The following is a 17,245-nucleotide window of genomic DNA, read 5'->3' as shown; positions in this document are numbered from 1 at the left end:
TCGCTCTCTCTGGACTAACTGACTACAGATCGCTCTCTCTCTCTCTCTAGACTGACTGACTGCAGATCGCTCTCTCTGGACTAACTGACTACAGATCGCTCTCTCTCTCTCTCTAGACTGTGCAGATCGCTCTCTCTGGACTAACTGACTACAGATCGCTCTCTCTCTCTCTAGACTGACTGCAGATCGTTCTCTCTCGACTGGACTGACTGCAGATCGCTCTCTCTCTCTAGGCTGACTGACTGCAGATCGCTCTCTCTCTAGACTGACTGACTGACTGACTGACTGCTGATCTCTCTCTCTCTCTCTCTCTCTCTCTCTCTCTCTCTCTCCTCTCTCTCTCTCTCTCCTCCCTCCCTCCCTCCCTCCTCCCTCTCTCTCTAGACTGACTGACTGCTGATCGCTCTCTCTGGACTGAGGGACTGACTGCAGATCGCTCTCTCTCTCTCTCTCTAGACTGACTGCAGATCGCTCTCTCTCTCTCTCTCTCTCTCTCTCTCTCGACTGACTGCAGATCGCTCTCTCTCTTCCAGTTAAGTTCACAGTTAACTCTGTCAGCCTGTGACATGACGTCATAGTCCCACTTCCTTTCGGCACTCGCTTAAAGAGACAGTCCACAGAAAAACGAAAGCTATGGCTTTGTAACAGATACATGTGCGTTATGCTTCTCCCTCTCAAATTACAGTAATTACTAATCGGCAATCCGTCAATCTCCACAGCTGTGTGGCTATGAATTCCACAGATTTGTCACCCTCTGACTAAAAAAACTTCTGCTCATCTTATTCTAAAGAGGCAGCCTTGTATTTTGAGGCTGTTCCGTCTGGCCCTAGACTCTGTCACTACAGGAAACATCCTCTGCAAGTCCACTATGTCTAGCCGTTTCAATATTCGATTGGTTTCAATGAGATTCCTCATTTGTCTCTTAGGTTATAGCAAGTACAGGCCCAGAACATTCCCAGGTTAACCCTTTCATTTTTGGGGTCATTCTCATGAACCTTCTCGGGACCGTCTCCAATGATAGCACATTCTGCTTTAGATATGGGGTCCAAAACTGCTCACAATACCCCATATAGTCTAACACTTGTGCCAAGCTGTTTGGATCCTAATGCCCTTCCCTTGGACAACATCGGTGGCGTGGAGAGGGGAGACTTGCAGCTTGGACAGCTGCCGGTCTTCCATACAACCCTGCCCAGGCTTGCGCCCTGGAGACTTTCCAAGGTGCAAATCCATTGTCTATCGAGTCTAACGGAGGCCTACTACTACTACTACTACAGTCTAACAACTGTCTTACACATTACACATTTGCTTTTATATTTTATATTCTCGAAAGGAATGCTAAAATTGAATTTGCCCTCCGCACCACTGACTCAACCTGCAAGTTAATCTTCAGGCATTCCTAAGTCCCTTTCCTACTCTGATTTCTAAATTGTTCCATGTTTAGAAAATAGTCAACACCTTTATTCTTCCTGTCAAAAGGCATGAATATACACCTCCATACACTCTTTGCCCATTCTGCCAATCTGTCTAAGTTCTTCTGCCAACTCTCTGCTTCCACAACATTAACTGCACCTCCATCTATCTTCATATAGTATGCAAACTTGTCCACAAAGCCTTCAATTCTGGCATCCAAATCATGTATGATGTGAAAATAAGCTGTCCCAACACCGATCCCTGCGGGCTCACTTGTTACCAGCAGCCAACCAAAAAAAAGGCCCCATTTATTCCCACGTTCTTCCTGCTGTCAGTCAGCCAATCTTCTAGCCATGCCAGTATCTGCCCTGAAATACATTGGTTCTTATCTTGTTAAGCAGCCTCATGGGTGGCACATGCTCAAAGTCTTTCTGCAAATCTAATTAGTCAACTTCCACCGATTTTCTTGGAAGTAACTCGTGCTGACGTTGGCCTATTTTATCATGTTATTGTTGTATTAAAGTCACTTAGTGCCTTTACTTCCAATATTATCTGCCAATGAGTTAGTGTCAGAAAGAGCAACAAACAGACCCAATTCAATAAATAAAAAGAACCTATTTAGCAAACAGAGGGGTCAGGCTAGAACAACATCTTCCATTATGAGCAGGGGTAGATTCAGAACTGGACCATAAGACCAGAAGGTATAGTAGCAAAATTAAGCCATTTGGCCCATTGAGTCTGCTCCAGCATTTCATCATGACTGATCCATTTTCCCTCTCAGCCCCAACCTCTCACTTTCTCCCCATATTCTTTCACACCCTGACAAAATTATCAACCTCTGCCTTAAATATACCCAATGACTTGGCCTCCACAGCCACCTGTGGCAATGAATTCCAGAGATTCGCCCTTCTGTGGCTGAGGAAATTCGTCCTCCTCTCCCTTATAAAAGGACACTCATCTATTCTCAGACTCTGGTCTTAGATTCTTCCACCATAGGAAACATCCTCACGACATCCAAACTAGCAAAGCCATTCAAACAACAACACAGACAAAATGCTGGTGGAACACAGCAGGCCAGGCAGCATCTATAGGAGAAGCACTGTCGACGTTTCGGGCCGAGACCCTTCGTCAGGACTAACCGAAAGGAAAGATAGTAAGAGATTTGAAAGTAGTGGGAGGAGGGGGAAATGCAAAATGATAGGAGAAGACCAGAGGGGTTGGGATGAAGCTAAGAGCTGGAAAGGTGATTGGCGAAAGTGATACAGAGCTGGAGAAGGGAGAGGATCATGCAACAGGAGGCCTTGGGAGAAAGAAGTGGGGGGGAAGCACCAGAGGGAGATGGAGAACAGGCAAACAACTAAATATGCCAGGGATGGGGTAAGAAGGGGAGGAGGGGCATTAACGGAAGTTAGAGAAGTCAATGTTCATGCCATCAGGTTGGAGGCTACCCAGTCGGTATATAAGGATTTGTTCCTCCAACCTGAGTTTGGATTCATTTTGACAATAGCGGAGGCCATGGATAGCCATATCAGAATGGGAATGGGACGTGGAATTAAAATGTGTGACCATCGGGAGATCCAGCTTTCTCTGGCAGACTGAGCGTAGGTGTTCAGCGAAACAGTCTCCCAGTCTGCGTCGGGTCTCACCAATATATAAAAGGCCACACTTGTTAAGCAGCCGATGTGTGATATTTTGCCAAAGGCCTTCTGAAAATCCAAGTACACGACATCCACCAATTATCCATTGTCTATCCTGCTTAATATTTTTTCAAAGAATTCCTTCATATTTGTCAAGCAGGATTTCCCCTCAAGGAATCCATACTGACTACACCCTATTTTATCATGTGCCTCCAAGTACCATGATACTACATCCTTAACAATCAACTCCAGATCAGACTGGCCTATGATGTCCTTTCTGCTGCCTTTCTCCCTTCTTGAAGATTGGAATGATATTTGCAATTTTCCAGTTTTCCAGAACAATTCCTCAATCTTGAAAGATCTTTTCTAATCCCCCTACAATCTCTTCAGCCACCTCTTTCAAAACCCTGTTGTGTACACCAACTGGTCCAGTTGATATATCTACCTTCAGACCTTTTGGTTTCACAAGAACCTTCTACCTTATAATGACAACTTCATACACTTCATCCTTCTTGAACTTTTGAACTTCCAGCACACTTCTGTAGTTCATCTGCCACTTCTTAGTCTCGCATTACTACCTCCCCAGAATTTTGATATCCACTATTGCCTTTCTTTTGCACTTTATGCATCTGAAGAATCTTTTGTTATCCTCTTTAATATTATTGGCTAGCTTACTTTTGCATTTCATTTTTTTCATTTTGACTTTTTAGTTGTCTTCTGTTGGTTTTTAAGACCTTCCCAATCCTCTAACTTCCCATTACTTTTCACTCTATTGTATGACCTCTCTTTGAATTTATGTTGGCATTGACTTTCCTTGTTAGCCACTGTTGTGTCATCTTTCCCTTCCTCCTCTTAGGGATGTATATATCCTGCAGCTTCCAAATTGCTGCAGAAATTTCAGCCATTGTTGTTCTACTGTCACCCGTGTCAGGTATCCTTTTCCAATCAATTTTAGCTAGCTCCTCTCTCATGCTTCTGTAATACTGATATATCTGACTTTAGCTTCTCCTTCTCAGTTTTCTGGGTGAATTGTATCATATTATGATCTCTTGCCCCTAAGGGGTCCCTTTGCCTTAAGCTTTCCAATCAATTCCAATTCATTGCACAACAATCAATCCAGAATAGGTGATCCCCTTGTGGGCTCTAAAAAGCCATCTCATTGGCATTCAAGGAACCAAGAGGGATTAAAGGCTCCCTCTTGCGATCCAGCACCAACCTGATCTTCCCAATCTACCTCCTATTAAAATCCCCCATGACTATTTTAACATTCCCCTTCTGATATACATTTTCTAGCTCCCATTGTAATTTGGAGATCATCTCCTTATGACTGTTTGGGGACTGTATATTACTCCCATCAGGGCATTTTTACCCTTGCAGTTCCTTAGCTCTACCCACAACAATTCGGTACCTTCCAACCCTGTGTCACCTTTTTCGAATGATGTAATTTCTTTTTTTTAACCAACAGAGTGAGCCACCCTCTTTGCTTATTTGCCTGTGCTTTCAATACAATGTGTATCCTTGGATGTTAAACTCCCAGCTATAATCTTCCTTCAGCCATGATTCCATGATGGCCACAACATCCTAACTGCAATTCTGCAACAAGTTCATCTACCTTATTCCATACACTGTGCACATTTAAATATAAAATCTTCATTCCTGAACTCACCCCTTTTGACTTTGTCCACCACAACTCATACTGTTGACTGCAATTTTGCCCTATTGTCAGCCTCTCCTTTGTAGAAGTTTCACTACACACTGCCTCTGTTTGTAAGCCAACTACTCTATACTCAGCACTATCATTCTGGTTCTCATACCCCTGCCAAACTAGCATCAACCCTCCAGAAAATCTCTAGCGAACTTGCCCTCGGAGATATTGGTCTCCCTTGGGTTCAGGTGTAACAGTTCACTTTTGTACAAGTCATAAATTTCCCCAGTAAAGATCCCAAGGATTCAGAAATCAGAAACCCTGCCCCCTGCAGCAGTTTCTCAGCCATACATTCATCTGCCAAATCATCCTAGTCTTACCCTCACTTTCGCATGGCAGGGGCAGTAATCCAGAGGTTACTACCCTGGAGGTCCTGATTTTCAGCTTTCTAACTTACTCCCTAAAATTGGTTGAATGGTCAGAAGCGGAGGGTGATGCTTGATGGTTGATTCTCCAGCCGGAGGCCTGTGACTAGTGGGGTATTGTTAGGACCTTTGTTATTCTTTGCTTGGATTTCAATGCAAATGTACAGTACATGGCACCATTAGCAAGTTTGCTGACACTGTGTTAGGGGGTTTTGTTGATTGTGAAGCAAGTTGTAAAGAGAGGCTGATCAGATATGAAGATGGGCTAACAGTGGCAAATTGATTTTAACTGCGAGATAATGTTCCTTGGGCGTTCAAACCAGGGTATGACCTATACAGGGCACTGACGATTATTGTGGAGCAGAGGGACAAGTACACAGTGTGATAAAAGCGGCCGTGCACAGAGACGGGTTGGTGAATAAGGCATTTAGCAAGCTAGCCTTGTCAGTCAGGGCGTTAACTTTAGGAGCAGGAGCTTTATGTTGCAATTATACATCATTATGAGACCCCACTTTGAGTATCATGTACAGTTTTTGTCACCCTGCTATAGCAAAGATATTGTCAAGCCACAGAGGGTGTAGGAGGAATATAAAAGGATACCGCCTAGACTAGAGCAAATGAGATGTAGGGAGAACATGGCCATACTGAATCTTTAATTCCTTGGGTCATAGGCGGATGAGAAGTGACTTCCAAGAAGTTTTAAACTTATGAAGAATATTGATAATTTTTCTCAGGGTTGGGGAAGTTGAAAACTAGAGGACACAGATATTAGATGATAGAAGTAACTTATTTACATTGGGTACCTGGAATGCGCTGCCAGAGCAAGTGGCAACATGTATGGTTGCAACATTTAAAGACATTTGAATACCGAAATGGAGGGAAGGGCCTAAATGGCCTGAAGAAGGACAACCAGGACAAGCAGGGAGGATGCTATGGTCAGCATGGCCCCATTGGGCCAAATGGCCTGTCTCCATGCTGTATAACTCCATGACTAAAATATCTCCATTTGGATTTAAGATCAGAGGTGAAAACCTTTTCACACAGAGCATGAGTATACAGAACAAGCTGCCAGAGTAATTGATGGAGGAAATCATTAGGAATTCAGACAGTCACGGGGATTGGAAACGTTTGGAAGGATATGGGCCGAAGGCTGGCAATTAGTTGGACATAAATGCTAGAGTTTCTGCAAATGCTGGCAGCCTAGAGCAACAAACACAGTGTGCTGGAGGAACCCAGCAGGCCAGGAAGCAACTATGGAGAAGAATAAACAAACAGACAAAGACACTCGGCCTGATGAAGAGTCTCAGCCTGAACTACCAGCTGTTTATTCCGTCTGTGTAGATTAGTTAGGCTCTTCGCAAATTTGCCATGGATGAGTTCCATGCTTCATAGTTCTATAACTCTCGGGCTCTCTGACACGATTTTCCACCTCATCTCTCAGCCTTCTGTTGTTCCTCTGCCTTTGCAACCAAGAGAGCACCAGTATGTTTCTGAAGAGCTCTGTCAGATCTCTCATTAGCCTTCCCTGCTCTGAAGAAAACAGTTTGTTCCCCTCTCCGATTCCAGTCCTGCTCCTTCACACCTTCCCCAGGGTTTAGGCCTTCATTGAAAAGATCTCAGAATTGCTTCTAATTTTCGAGAAAGGTTTAGAGAGAGGGAAGGAGACGAGGAGGGGGGAGAGAGGGGTAGAAAGAGAGAAAGGAGAGGGGGAGAGAGAGAGAGAGACACACATACACAGCGAGAGAGCGAGACAGTGCCTTAAATTTAAGGGGATCATGCTATGATTCGTAAATCAGTCGTTTGTAACACAGGTACAATGTCATTCAGTCTTGTGTTTGTGAGGTTGCTTCATGTCTGATCTTTTGAAGTCACTCTCTCTTTCAGCTGAGGATCCCAAGGGCAGATTTTCCAATTGCCTGAAATTCCCACCGGACTGAACTGACACAACCGGAGTGATATTTGTACTTGCCTCAAGAAGTTACCTTTCCAGTCCTGATCGAGAAGTAATAAACACAGTTATCCCTCTTTGATCTACCAATATTCTGTTAATTAAAAGCAGGCACGTATGCTTATTGAACTGTTGGCCTTTTGAATAAAAAACCCCAAAGTGTCCTTTCAGATCCTGCAAGCTTCAAATAAATCAATAACATTTTTGCCTATTTATTTATTTATGAATTATACCAACAAGTCAGAAAGCCAGCACACACAATGACAAAGCATTACATGATGGTTTGTAATAGCAGGCTTTGGAATGAATTATACCAACAGGTCAGAAAGCCAGCGCACGCAATGACAAAGCATTACATGATGGTTTGTAATAGCGGGTTTTGGAATGAATTATACCAATGGGTGAGGAAGCCAGCACACACAATGACAAAACGATACAGGATGGTTTGTAATAGCAGGCTTTGGAATGAATTACACCAACAGGCCAGAAAGCCAGCACGCGCAATGACATAGCATTACATGATGGTTTGTAATAACAGGCTTTGGAATAAATTATACCAACAGGTCAGAAAGCCAGCGCACGCAATTACAAAGCATTACACAATGGTTTGTATTAGAAGGCTTTGAAATGAATTCGCCAGGGAAAGTGCTTCTGAAATCAGACCAGATGCAGCATAGAAACCAACTACTGATAAACTGAAGGATTTAATTTGTAATGCTGCAAGTCATTGTTTGTTTCACCTGCATGTTAAATATCAGAATGCTAAACACCTGATGGTTCAGAGGATAATTCAGAGTGAGAAAATCTCACAATGGTAGCTGGGGACCAACAGTGCAGCTGATGAAATAAATCACGAATAAATACCCAGAAATTGCAAAGTGGTCAGACTGGTGCTGACAGACACTCATGGACAAAAATGCTGATGTGTATCCCGTGTTCGACACCAGAACTGCACATTTAAACATCCTCTTGTGTGACACAACAGCTGAGGCTGGACAATTAACTCTGCACCCTGGATTTTGAATGGAAACAACGTTCTCTCCAGAGGGAATGATTCTTTTTTAGGATTGGCCTCATTTGTCATACACGCATCGAAACACAAGCCTTTTCTTCTGCGTCAATGACCAACACATTTCAATAACTGCACTGGGGACAGCCCAAAGGTATCATCCACCCTAAGGTTTCAACATAGCATGCCCACAGCTTAGCATCTCTGACCTGAACGTCCTTAGAATGTTGGAGGAATGCTGAAGGAAACTCGGGTGGTCCCAGGAAGACCCTCCAGATGCCTTGCAGACAATGGTGGGAATTGAAACCCGATCAGCGATCACCACTGCTTTCATAGTGTTCCGCGAATGGATTACAACTGTGGGGCCTCCACTGACCCACCGTCACCCAACCAACTAACCCACATCCAAAGCCTCACTCATCGACATGACTCCAAATGCATGCATGCATCAACCTCCATCACCCCAAACATACACATACACAACTCCACCCCCACACACACCACCTCCATCACCCCAAACTCATATACACCCACACACCACCTCCAACAGCACAAACACATACAGACACAAACTCCATCACCCCAAACACAAACATACACATACACAACTCCATCCCACACACACCACCTCCATCACCCCAAACTCATATACACCCACACACCACCTCCAACAGCACAAACACATACAGACACAAACTCCATCACCCCAAACACAAACATACACATACACAACTCCATCCCACACACACCACCTCCATCACCCCAAACTCATACACAAACCTCCACCTGAAACAAACGTGCGCGCACACACACACAAACATACACCACCTCCATCACCCCAAACACACAGACACAGACACAGACACACAGACCTCCATCACATATACACACAAACCCACCTGAAACACACACATACACACTAGCACACCATCTCCATCACAACAAACACACACACACACACTCATTCACACACAGAAACACACATACATCATCACCCCAAGCACAACATAGACACACACCACAGCCATCACCCCAAAGACACACACAAACACACACAATCTCCAGCACCACAAACACACGTGTATGTACACACACCACCTATATCAATCCAAACACAGACACACACAGCACTTCCATTAGCACAAACACACACATGCACCATCACCCCAAACAAACATATACACACACACCACCTCCAATACCACAAACACACCATCACTACAAACAAGCACAAACACACACAATCTCCATCACCACAAACACACACATGTGCATGTACACACAGCATCTACATCAATCCAAACACAATCTCACAGACACACACGCAACCTCCATCACCCATGACACACTCACAAAGTAGGCCTCCATCATTCCAATCACACACACACACACACACACACACACACACACACCACCTCTATTACCGCAAACATGCAACACTCACTCACACAGACACACACTAACACACCATCACCCCAGACAGACAAACACACACATACCATCTCTACTACTGGAAATGTACACACACATTCACTCAGACACAGAAACACAGACATACACATAACCTTTACCTGAAACACACATGAGAATGCACACACACCACCTCTTATTGCAAATGCACACCCATACACACACTCATTCACACACAGAAATATAGACACTCACAAACAAACACACACACAAATACACATACCACCTCCATCACCCTAAACACACTCACACAAACACAACACAGCCATTAACCCAAAGACACACATAAACACACACGATCTCCAGCATCACAAACACACACACAAAGGCACCATCAGTCCAAACACTCACCCATAACCTCCACCTGAAACACACACATGCACACATACACACCATGGCCATCACCACAAATACACGAACATAACACACACACCCACACGCATACATGCATACACACATACCACATGCATCACCACACACACACACACACCTCACCTCCATTACCTCAAGCATATACACATATACACACTCCCAAAAACACAAACACACACACACACACCCCTCACCTTCATCACCCCAAATGACTGTAAACAGCTGACTGTTTTTCCTCTTTCCCATAGACCTGCTGATTTCCTCGTACATTTTGTACATGCTGCTTGAATTTCCAGCATCCAGGTTATTTCTTCAGCGGTTTGAATGGGACACGACGGAGCAAGCACGTGGTGGTTGGCCAGTGAGAACAGCGGGAAGAGTTTAAAAGGAAGACAGATTTACAGATTGGGCATCAGAGGAATGGGTGTCATAGTAGTGGGAGACAGAGTAAGATGGCTTTGGCTCAATGGGGCTTAGGTGATAAAGAGTCAAGGCCAGGTAGGTTATCTGTTTAAAATAAAGACAGAGAGTATGTGTGCGAGGCCGGTTTTCTGTGATCGGTGTCAGATATTGGAGGTCCTGGAGACTCACTGCCTCCCAGACGACTACATCTTCACCAGGTGAGTCGATCTGCAGCTCCTTTGAGACCGAGTTAGGGAACTAGAGATGCAGCTCAATGACCTTCGTCTGGTCAGGGAGAGCGAGGAGATGATAGAGAGGAGCTAAAGGCAGGTAGTCACCCCTGGACAACAGAAGACAGAGAAGTGGGTAGCAGTCAGCAGAGGAAAGGCCAAAAAGCAGGTACTAGAGAGTACCCCAGTGGCTGTCCCCCTTAACAATATGTACTCCTGTTTGAGTACTGTTGAGGCAGACGGCCTACCTGGGGAAAGCAACGGTGGTCATGCCTCTGTCACAGTCTGGCCCTGTTGATCAGAAGGGTAGGGAAAGGAGGAGGATGGCAGCGGTGATAGGGAACTCTATAGTTAGGGGTTCAGACAGGCGATCCTGTGGATGCAGGAAAGAGACGCAGGTGATAGTTTGCCTCCAAGATGCCAGGGAACCCAATGTTTCTGATCACGTCCATGATATCTTGAAGTGGGTAAGAGATCAGCCAGACGTCGTGGTACAGATTGGTACCAACGAAATAGAAACATAGAAAATAGGTGCAGGAGTAGGCCATTCGGCCCTTCGAGTCTGCACCACCATTCAGCATGATCATGGCTGATCATCCAACTCAGAACCCTGTACCTGCTTTCTCTCCATACCCACTGATCCCTTTAGCCACAAGGGCCATATCTAACTTCCTCTTAAATATAGCCAATGAACCAGCCTCAACTGTTTCCTGTGGCAGAGAATTCCACAGATTCACCACTCTCTGTGTGAAGAAGTTTTTCCTCATCTTGGTCCTAAAAGGCTTCCCCTTTATCCTTAAACTGTGACCCCTCGTTCTGGACTTCCCTAACATCGGGAACAATCTTCCTGCATCTAGCCTGTCCAATCCCTTTAGAATGTTATACTTTTCAATAAGATCCCCCCTCAATCTTATAAATTCCAGTGAGTATAAGCCTAGTCGATCCAGTTGATCCTTTCTCTGTACTCCCTCTATGGCAAGAATGTCTTTCCTCAGATTAGTGGACCAAAACTGCACACAATATTCTAGGTGCGGTCTCACCAAGGCCTTGTACAACTGCAGTAGAACTTTCCTGCTCCTGTACTCAAATCCTTTTGCTATGAATGCCAACATACCATTTGCCATTTTCATCGCCTGCTGTACCTGCATGCCCACCTTCAATGACTGGTGTACAATGACACCCAGGTCTCACTGCATCTCCCCTTTTCTTAATCGGCCACCGTTCAGATAATAATCTGTTTCCCTGTTCTTGCAACCAAAGTGGATAACCTCACATTTATCCAAATTAAATTTCATCTGCCATGAATTTGCCCACTCACCTAACCTATCCAAATCACCCTGCATCCTCTTAACATCCTCCTCGCAGCTAACACCGCCGCCCAGCTTCGTGTCATCCGCAAACTTGGAGATGCTGCATTTAATTCCCTTGTCAAAATTATTAATATATATTGTAAACAACTGGGGTCCCAGCACTGAGCCTTGTGGTACCCCACTAGTCACTGCCTGCCAATCCAAAAAGGTCCTGTTTACTCCCACTCTTTGCTTCCCGTCTGCCAACCAATTCTCTATCCACATCAATACCATACCCCCACTACCGTGTGCTTTAAGATTGCACACTAATCTCCTGTGTGGGACCTTGTCAAAAGCCTTTTGAAAATCTAAATATACCACATCCACTGGCTCTCCCCTATCCACTCTACTAGTTACATCTTCAAAAAATTCTATAAGATTTGTCAGACATGATTTTCCTTTCATAAATCCATGCTGACTTTGTCCAATGATTTCACCTCTTTCCAAATGTGCTGTTATCACATCTTTGATAACCAACTCTAGCATTTTCCCTACCACTGACGTCAGACTAACCAGTCTATAATTCCCCGGCTTCTCTCTCCCTCCTTTTTTAAAAAGGAGGAAATAGGTAGGAAAAGGGAAGAGGTCCTGAAAACAGACTACAGGGAGTTAGGAAAGATGTTGAGAAGCAGGACCTCAAAGGTAGTAATCTCGGGATTACTGGCTGTGCCACGTGACAGTGAGTATAGGAAAAGAATGAGGTGGAGGATAAATGTGTGGCTGTGGGAATGGAGCAGGGGGCAGGGTTTCAGATTTCTGGATCATTGGGACCTGTTCTGGGGCAGGTGTAACTTGTACAAAAAGAATGGGTTGCACTTGAATACGAGGGCTGGAAGGTTTTCTAAGGGCATTGGGGAGAGTTTAAACTAGAATTGCTGGGGGTTGGGAACCAAACTAAAGTGATGGAGGAAAGGGAGGTTGGCTCACAATAGAGAAAGCTTGGAGACAGTGCAAAAGGGAGGTGACAGAGAAGGGACGCACTCAGACTAATAGTTTGAGTTGTGTCTATTTTAATACAAGGAGTGTTATGAATAAAGCGGATGAGCTTAGAGCATAGATCAGCACTTGGAGCTATGATGCTGTGGCCACTACAGAGAATTGGATGGTGCAGGGGCAGGAATGGCTTCTTCAAGTGCCAGGCTTTAGATGTCTCAGAAAGGATAGGGAGGGAGGCAAAAGAGGTGGGGGCATGGCACTGTTAGAAACATAGAAACATAGAAAACCTCCAGCACAATACAGGCCCTTTGGCCCACAAAGTTGTGCCGAACATGTCCCTACCTTAGAAATTACTAGGCTTACCTATAGCCCTCTATTTTACTAAGCTCCATGTACCTTTCTAAAAGCATCTTAAAAGCCTCTTAAGCCTCTTGATCAGAGATAGTGTCACAGCTGCAGAAAAGGAGGTAGTCATGGGGGGCTGCCTACGGAGTATTTGTGGGTATAGGAAGGGTGTTTTTTATAGACCACCCAATAGTAACAGGGACATCGAGGAACAGATAGGCAGACAGATTCTGGAAAGGTATAATAATAATAGGATCATTGTGGTGGGAGATTTTAATTTCTCGAATATCTATTGGCATCTCCCTAGAGTGAGGGGTATAGATAGGGTAGAGTCTGTTAGGTGTGTTCAGGAACATTTCCTGGCACAATATGTACATAAACCTACAAGAGGAGAGGCAGTATTTGATCTGGTATTGGGAAATGAACCTGGTCAGGTGTCAGGTCTCTCAGTGGGAGAGCATTTTGGAGAAAGTGATCACAATTCTATTTCCTTTACCATAGCATTGGAGAGGGATAGGAACAGACAAGCTAGGGAAACAGTTAATTGGAGTAAGGGGAAATATGAGGCTATCATGCAGGAACTTGGTAGCTTAAATTGGAAACAGATGTTCTCAAGCAAACGTATAGAAGAAATGCGGCAAATATTCAGGGGTTCTGAGTAGATATGTTCCAACGAAACATGGAAAAGATGGTAAGGCACAGGATCCGTGGTGTACAAAGGATGTTGTAAATCTAGTCAAGAAGAAAAGAAGAGTTTACAAAAGGTTCAAAAAACCAGGTAATGATAGGAATCTAGAAGATTATACGGCTAGCAGGAATGAAATTAGTAGAGCAAGAAGGGGCCAAGAGAAGGCCTTGGTGGACAGGATTAAGGAAAACCCCTAGGGATTCTACAAATATGTGAAGAGCAAGAGGATAAGACATGTGAGAATAGGACCAATCAAGGTTGACAGTGGAAAAGTGTGTCTAGAACTGTAGAAGATAGCAGAGGAATTTAATGAATATTTTGCTTCAGTATTCACTATGGAAAAGGATCTTGGCTATTGTAGGGATGATTTGCAGTGGACTAAAAAGCTTCATGTAGATATTAAAGATGTGCTGGAGCTTTTGGAAAGCATCAAGTTGGATAAGTCACCAGGACCAGATGGGATGTACCCCAGGCTACCCTGGGAAGCGAGGGAAGAGATTGCTGAGCCTCTGACAATGATGTTTGCATCATCAATGAGGACAGGAGAGGTTCTGGAGGATTGGAGGGTTGTGGATGTTGTTCCATTATTCAAGAAAGGGAGTAGAGATAGCCCAGGAAATTATAGACCAGTGAGTCTTACTTCAGTGGTTGGTAAATTGATGGAGAAGATCCTGAGAGGCAGGATTTATGAACATTTGGAGAGGCATAATATGATTAGGAAAAGTCAGCATTGTTTTCTGAAAGGCAGGTCATCCATTTTAAGCCTGATTGAATTTTTTAAGGATGTGACTAAACATATTGATGAAGGTAGAGCAATAGATGTAGTGTATGTGGATTTTAGAAAGACATTTGATAAGGTACCCCATGCAAGGCTTATTGAGAAAGCAAGGAGGCATGAGATCCAAGGGGACATTGCTTTGTGGATCCAGAATTGGCTTGTCCACAGAAGACGAAGACTGGTGGTAGATGGATCAGATTCTGCACGGAGGTCAGTCACCAGTGGAGTGCCTCAGGGATATGTGCTGTGACCCCTACCCTTCGTGATTCTTATAAATGACCTGGATGAGGAAGTGGAGGGATGGGTTAGTAAACTTGCTGATGACACAAAGGTTGGGGGTGTTGTGGATAGCGTGGAGGGCTGTCAGAGATTACAACAGAACATTGATGGGATGCAAACTGGGCTGAGAAGTGGCAGATGGAGTTCAACCCAGATAAGTGTGAGGTGGTTCATTTTGGAAGGTCAATTATGATGGCAGAATATAACATTAATGGTAAGACTCTTGGCAGTGTGGAGGATCAGAGGGATCTTGGGGTCTGAGTCCATAGGACACTCGAAACTGCTATGCAGGTTGACTCTGTGGTTAAGAAGGCATATGGTGCATTGGCAATCAATCATGGGAGTGAGTTCAAGAGCTGAGAGGTAATGTTGTAGCAATATAGGACCCCACGGTGGACAGTGCTCAATTCTGGTCGCCTCACTACAGGAAGGATGTGGAAACCATGGAAAGGGTGCAGAGGAGATTTACAAGGATATTGCCTGGATTGGGGTGCATGCCTTATGAGAAGAGGTTGAGTGAACTCGGCCTTTTCTCTTTGGAGTGACGGAGGATGAGAGGTGAACTGATTGAGGTGTACAAGACAAAGAGAGGTTTTGATCGTGATGAGTCAGAGGCTTTTCTCCAGGGCTGAAATAGTTGCCACAAGAGAGGGCACAGTTTTAAGATGCTTGGAAGTAGGTACAGAGATGTTGGGTATGTTTTTTATGCAGAGTGGTGAGTGTGTGGAATGGGCTGCCAGCGATGATGGTGGAGGTGGAAACGATAGGATCTTTTAAGAGATTCCTGGATGGCTACATGGAGCTTAGTAAAATAGAGGGTGTGGGTAAACCCTAGGTAGTTCTAAGGTAGGGACATGTTTGACACAGCTTTGTGGGCTATAGGGCTTGTGTTGTGCTGAATGTTTTCTATGTTTCTATCTACAGAAGTTCTCGTGTCAGTTTTTAGTTAGTTTGAGAGACTTAATTTAGCTGCTCTATTGGCCTAGTGTTTATCATTGAAATGTTCATTGTATGTCTTTCCCTCGGCACTTGGCCATTACTGAACTCCTGTCAAAGTTGTCCTCTATTTCTCTCCTGTCACAGGCTGTCCAGTTGTAGGTGTTGCAAGTTTTTCCTGTTTTTATGGAGGCGAATGAACGGTCAACATTTCAGGCCAACATTCATCTTCAATCTGTAGACCAGAGGTCCTCAACCTTTTTTCTGCCATGGACCAATACCATTTAGCAACGGGTCCATGGACCCCCGGTTGAGAAGTGCTGCCCTTGACTGTTTATTCCCTCCCAGAGATGCTTCCTGACCTGTTCAGCTTACTCAGTCTTTTGTGTGTGTTGCTCAACATTTCCAGCATCGATAGAATCTTTTTTGTTTATTATTTCCTGACAATATTTCAGAGTTTCATCATCTGCAAATTTCCTGGGTATCACTCACACAGAGCTGTGTTTCCTGATCAACTGCCAGGAGCCTGATTTTCCCAGTTTCTTGATCTACATCAGAAACTGCTAACTTGGCATCACAGGAATTTGTCCAGAAGGCATTTTCAAGCTTTTGAAATTCAAATTCAAGCTTGTAGTTTGACAGTACATAGATACAAAAAACAAAACAATATTTCTTTGGACCACAACGTACCCACAAAGCACTTATCACATAAACCAAAATGTTACCATAAATAAGTTAATTAAAATATAATTCAAATTGTATGTTGTGTGTAGCACAGGTAAACAGTGAACAGCTCGCTGTCCTAGTGACGAGACCTCAAAGGTAGCAGGGTATTCATTAGTCAGAGGGAAGAAGCTGTTACCTGGTCTGGTAGTCTTCGACATGTTGATTCTGTAGCTTCTTCATGATGGTAGTGGGGAAAAGAGATTGTGGTCTGGGTGATAAGGATCCACAACAATGCCTCGGCCCTTTGCTCCCGGTGATGTCACAAGTAGGAGCGAGGGAGACCCCAGTGATCCCCTCGGCAGTTTTTATTATCCTCCTCAGGGCCTTGCAGCTTCTATACCACACAATGACGTAGCCAGGAAGGGCACTCTTGATGGAGCTCCCGTAGAAGGTCATTAGAATGGGGGTGGGGAGCCTTGCCTGCCTCAATCTCAGAGATCTCAGATCTTTTACATTATTTTGCATCAGTGTAAGGCTTCCCAATCTATCCAGGCCAGCTAATAGGAAATCTGGACACTGCCTGGACAGTCCGTATTCTTACGTGACAGCTATTTGTAAGTCCCAAACTTCTCAACTTTTGGAAAGACTGCTGCGTCCTCGTTCTGTCGCTGTGGTGATGCAGAGCCCTGTACTCACTGCCACTTAAAATCCTGGCCTGTC

General features: G+C 44.4%; 1 protein-coding gene across 1 annotated transcript in view; it reads left to right on the top strand.

Annotated features, from left to right (window-relative positions):
• Positions 1-7,276, top strand: part of LOC132394691 (immunoglobulin gamma-1 heavy chain-like) — a 41,966-nt gene extending 34,690 nt beyond the window's left edge. Inside the window, exon 10 of the mRNA XM_059971074.1 lies at positions 7,002-7,276. Within this exon, the coding sequence (XP_059827057.1) occupies positions 7,002-7,005 (4 nt within the window). The 3' untranslated portion in view covers positions 7,006-7,276. The remainder of the gene's footprint in view (positions 1-7,001) is intronic.
• Positions 7,277-17,245: the final 9,969 nt, after the last annotated feature.

The sequence above is a fragment of the Hypanus sabinus genome, chromosome 5 (genome assembly GCF_030144855.1).
Source record: "Hypanus sabinus isolate sHypSab1 chromosome 5, sHypSab1.hap1, whole genome shotgun sequence".
Taxonomy (NCBI): Eukaryota; Metazoa; Chordata; class Chondrichthyes; order Myliobatiformes; family Dasyatidae; genus Hypanus; species Hypanus sabinus.
Note: the sequence above shows the minus strand (reverse complement) of the source record. Positions and strands in the feature narration are given on the sequence as shown.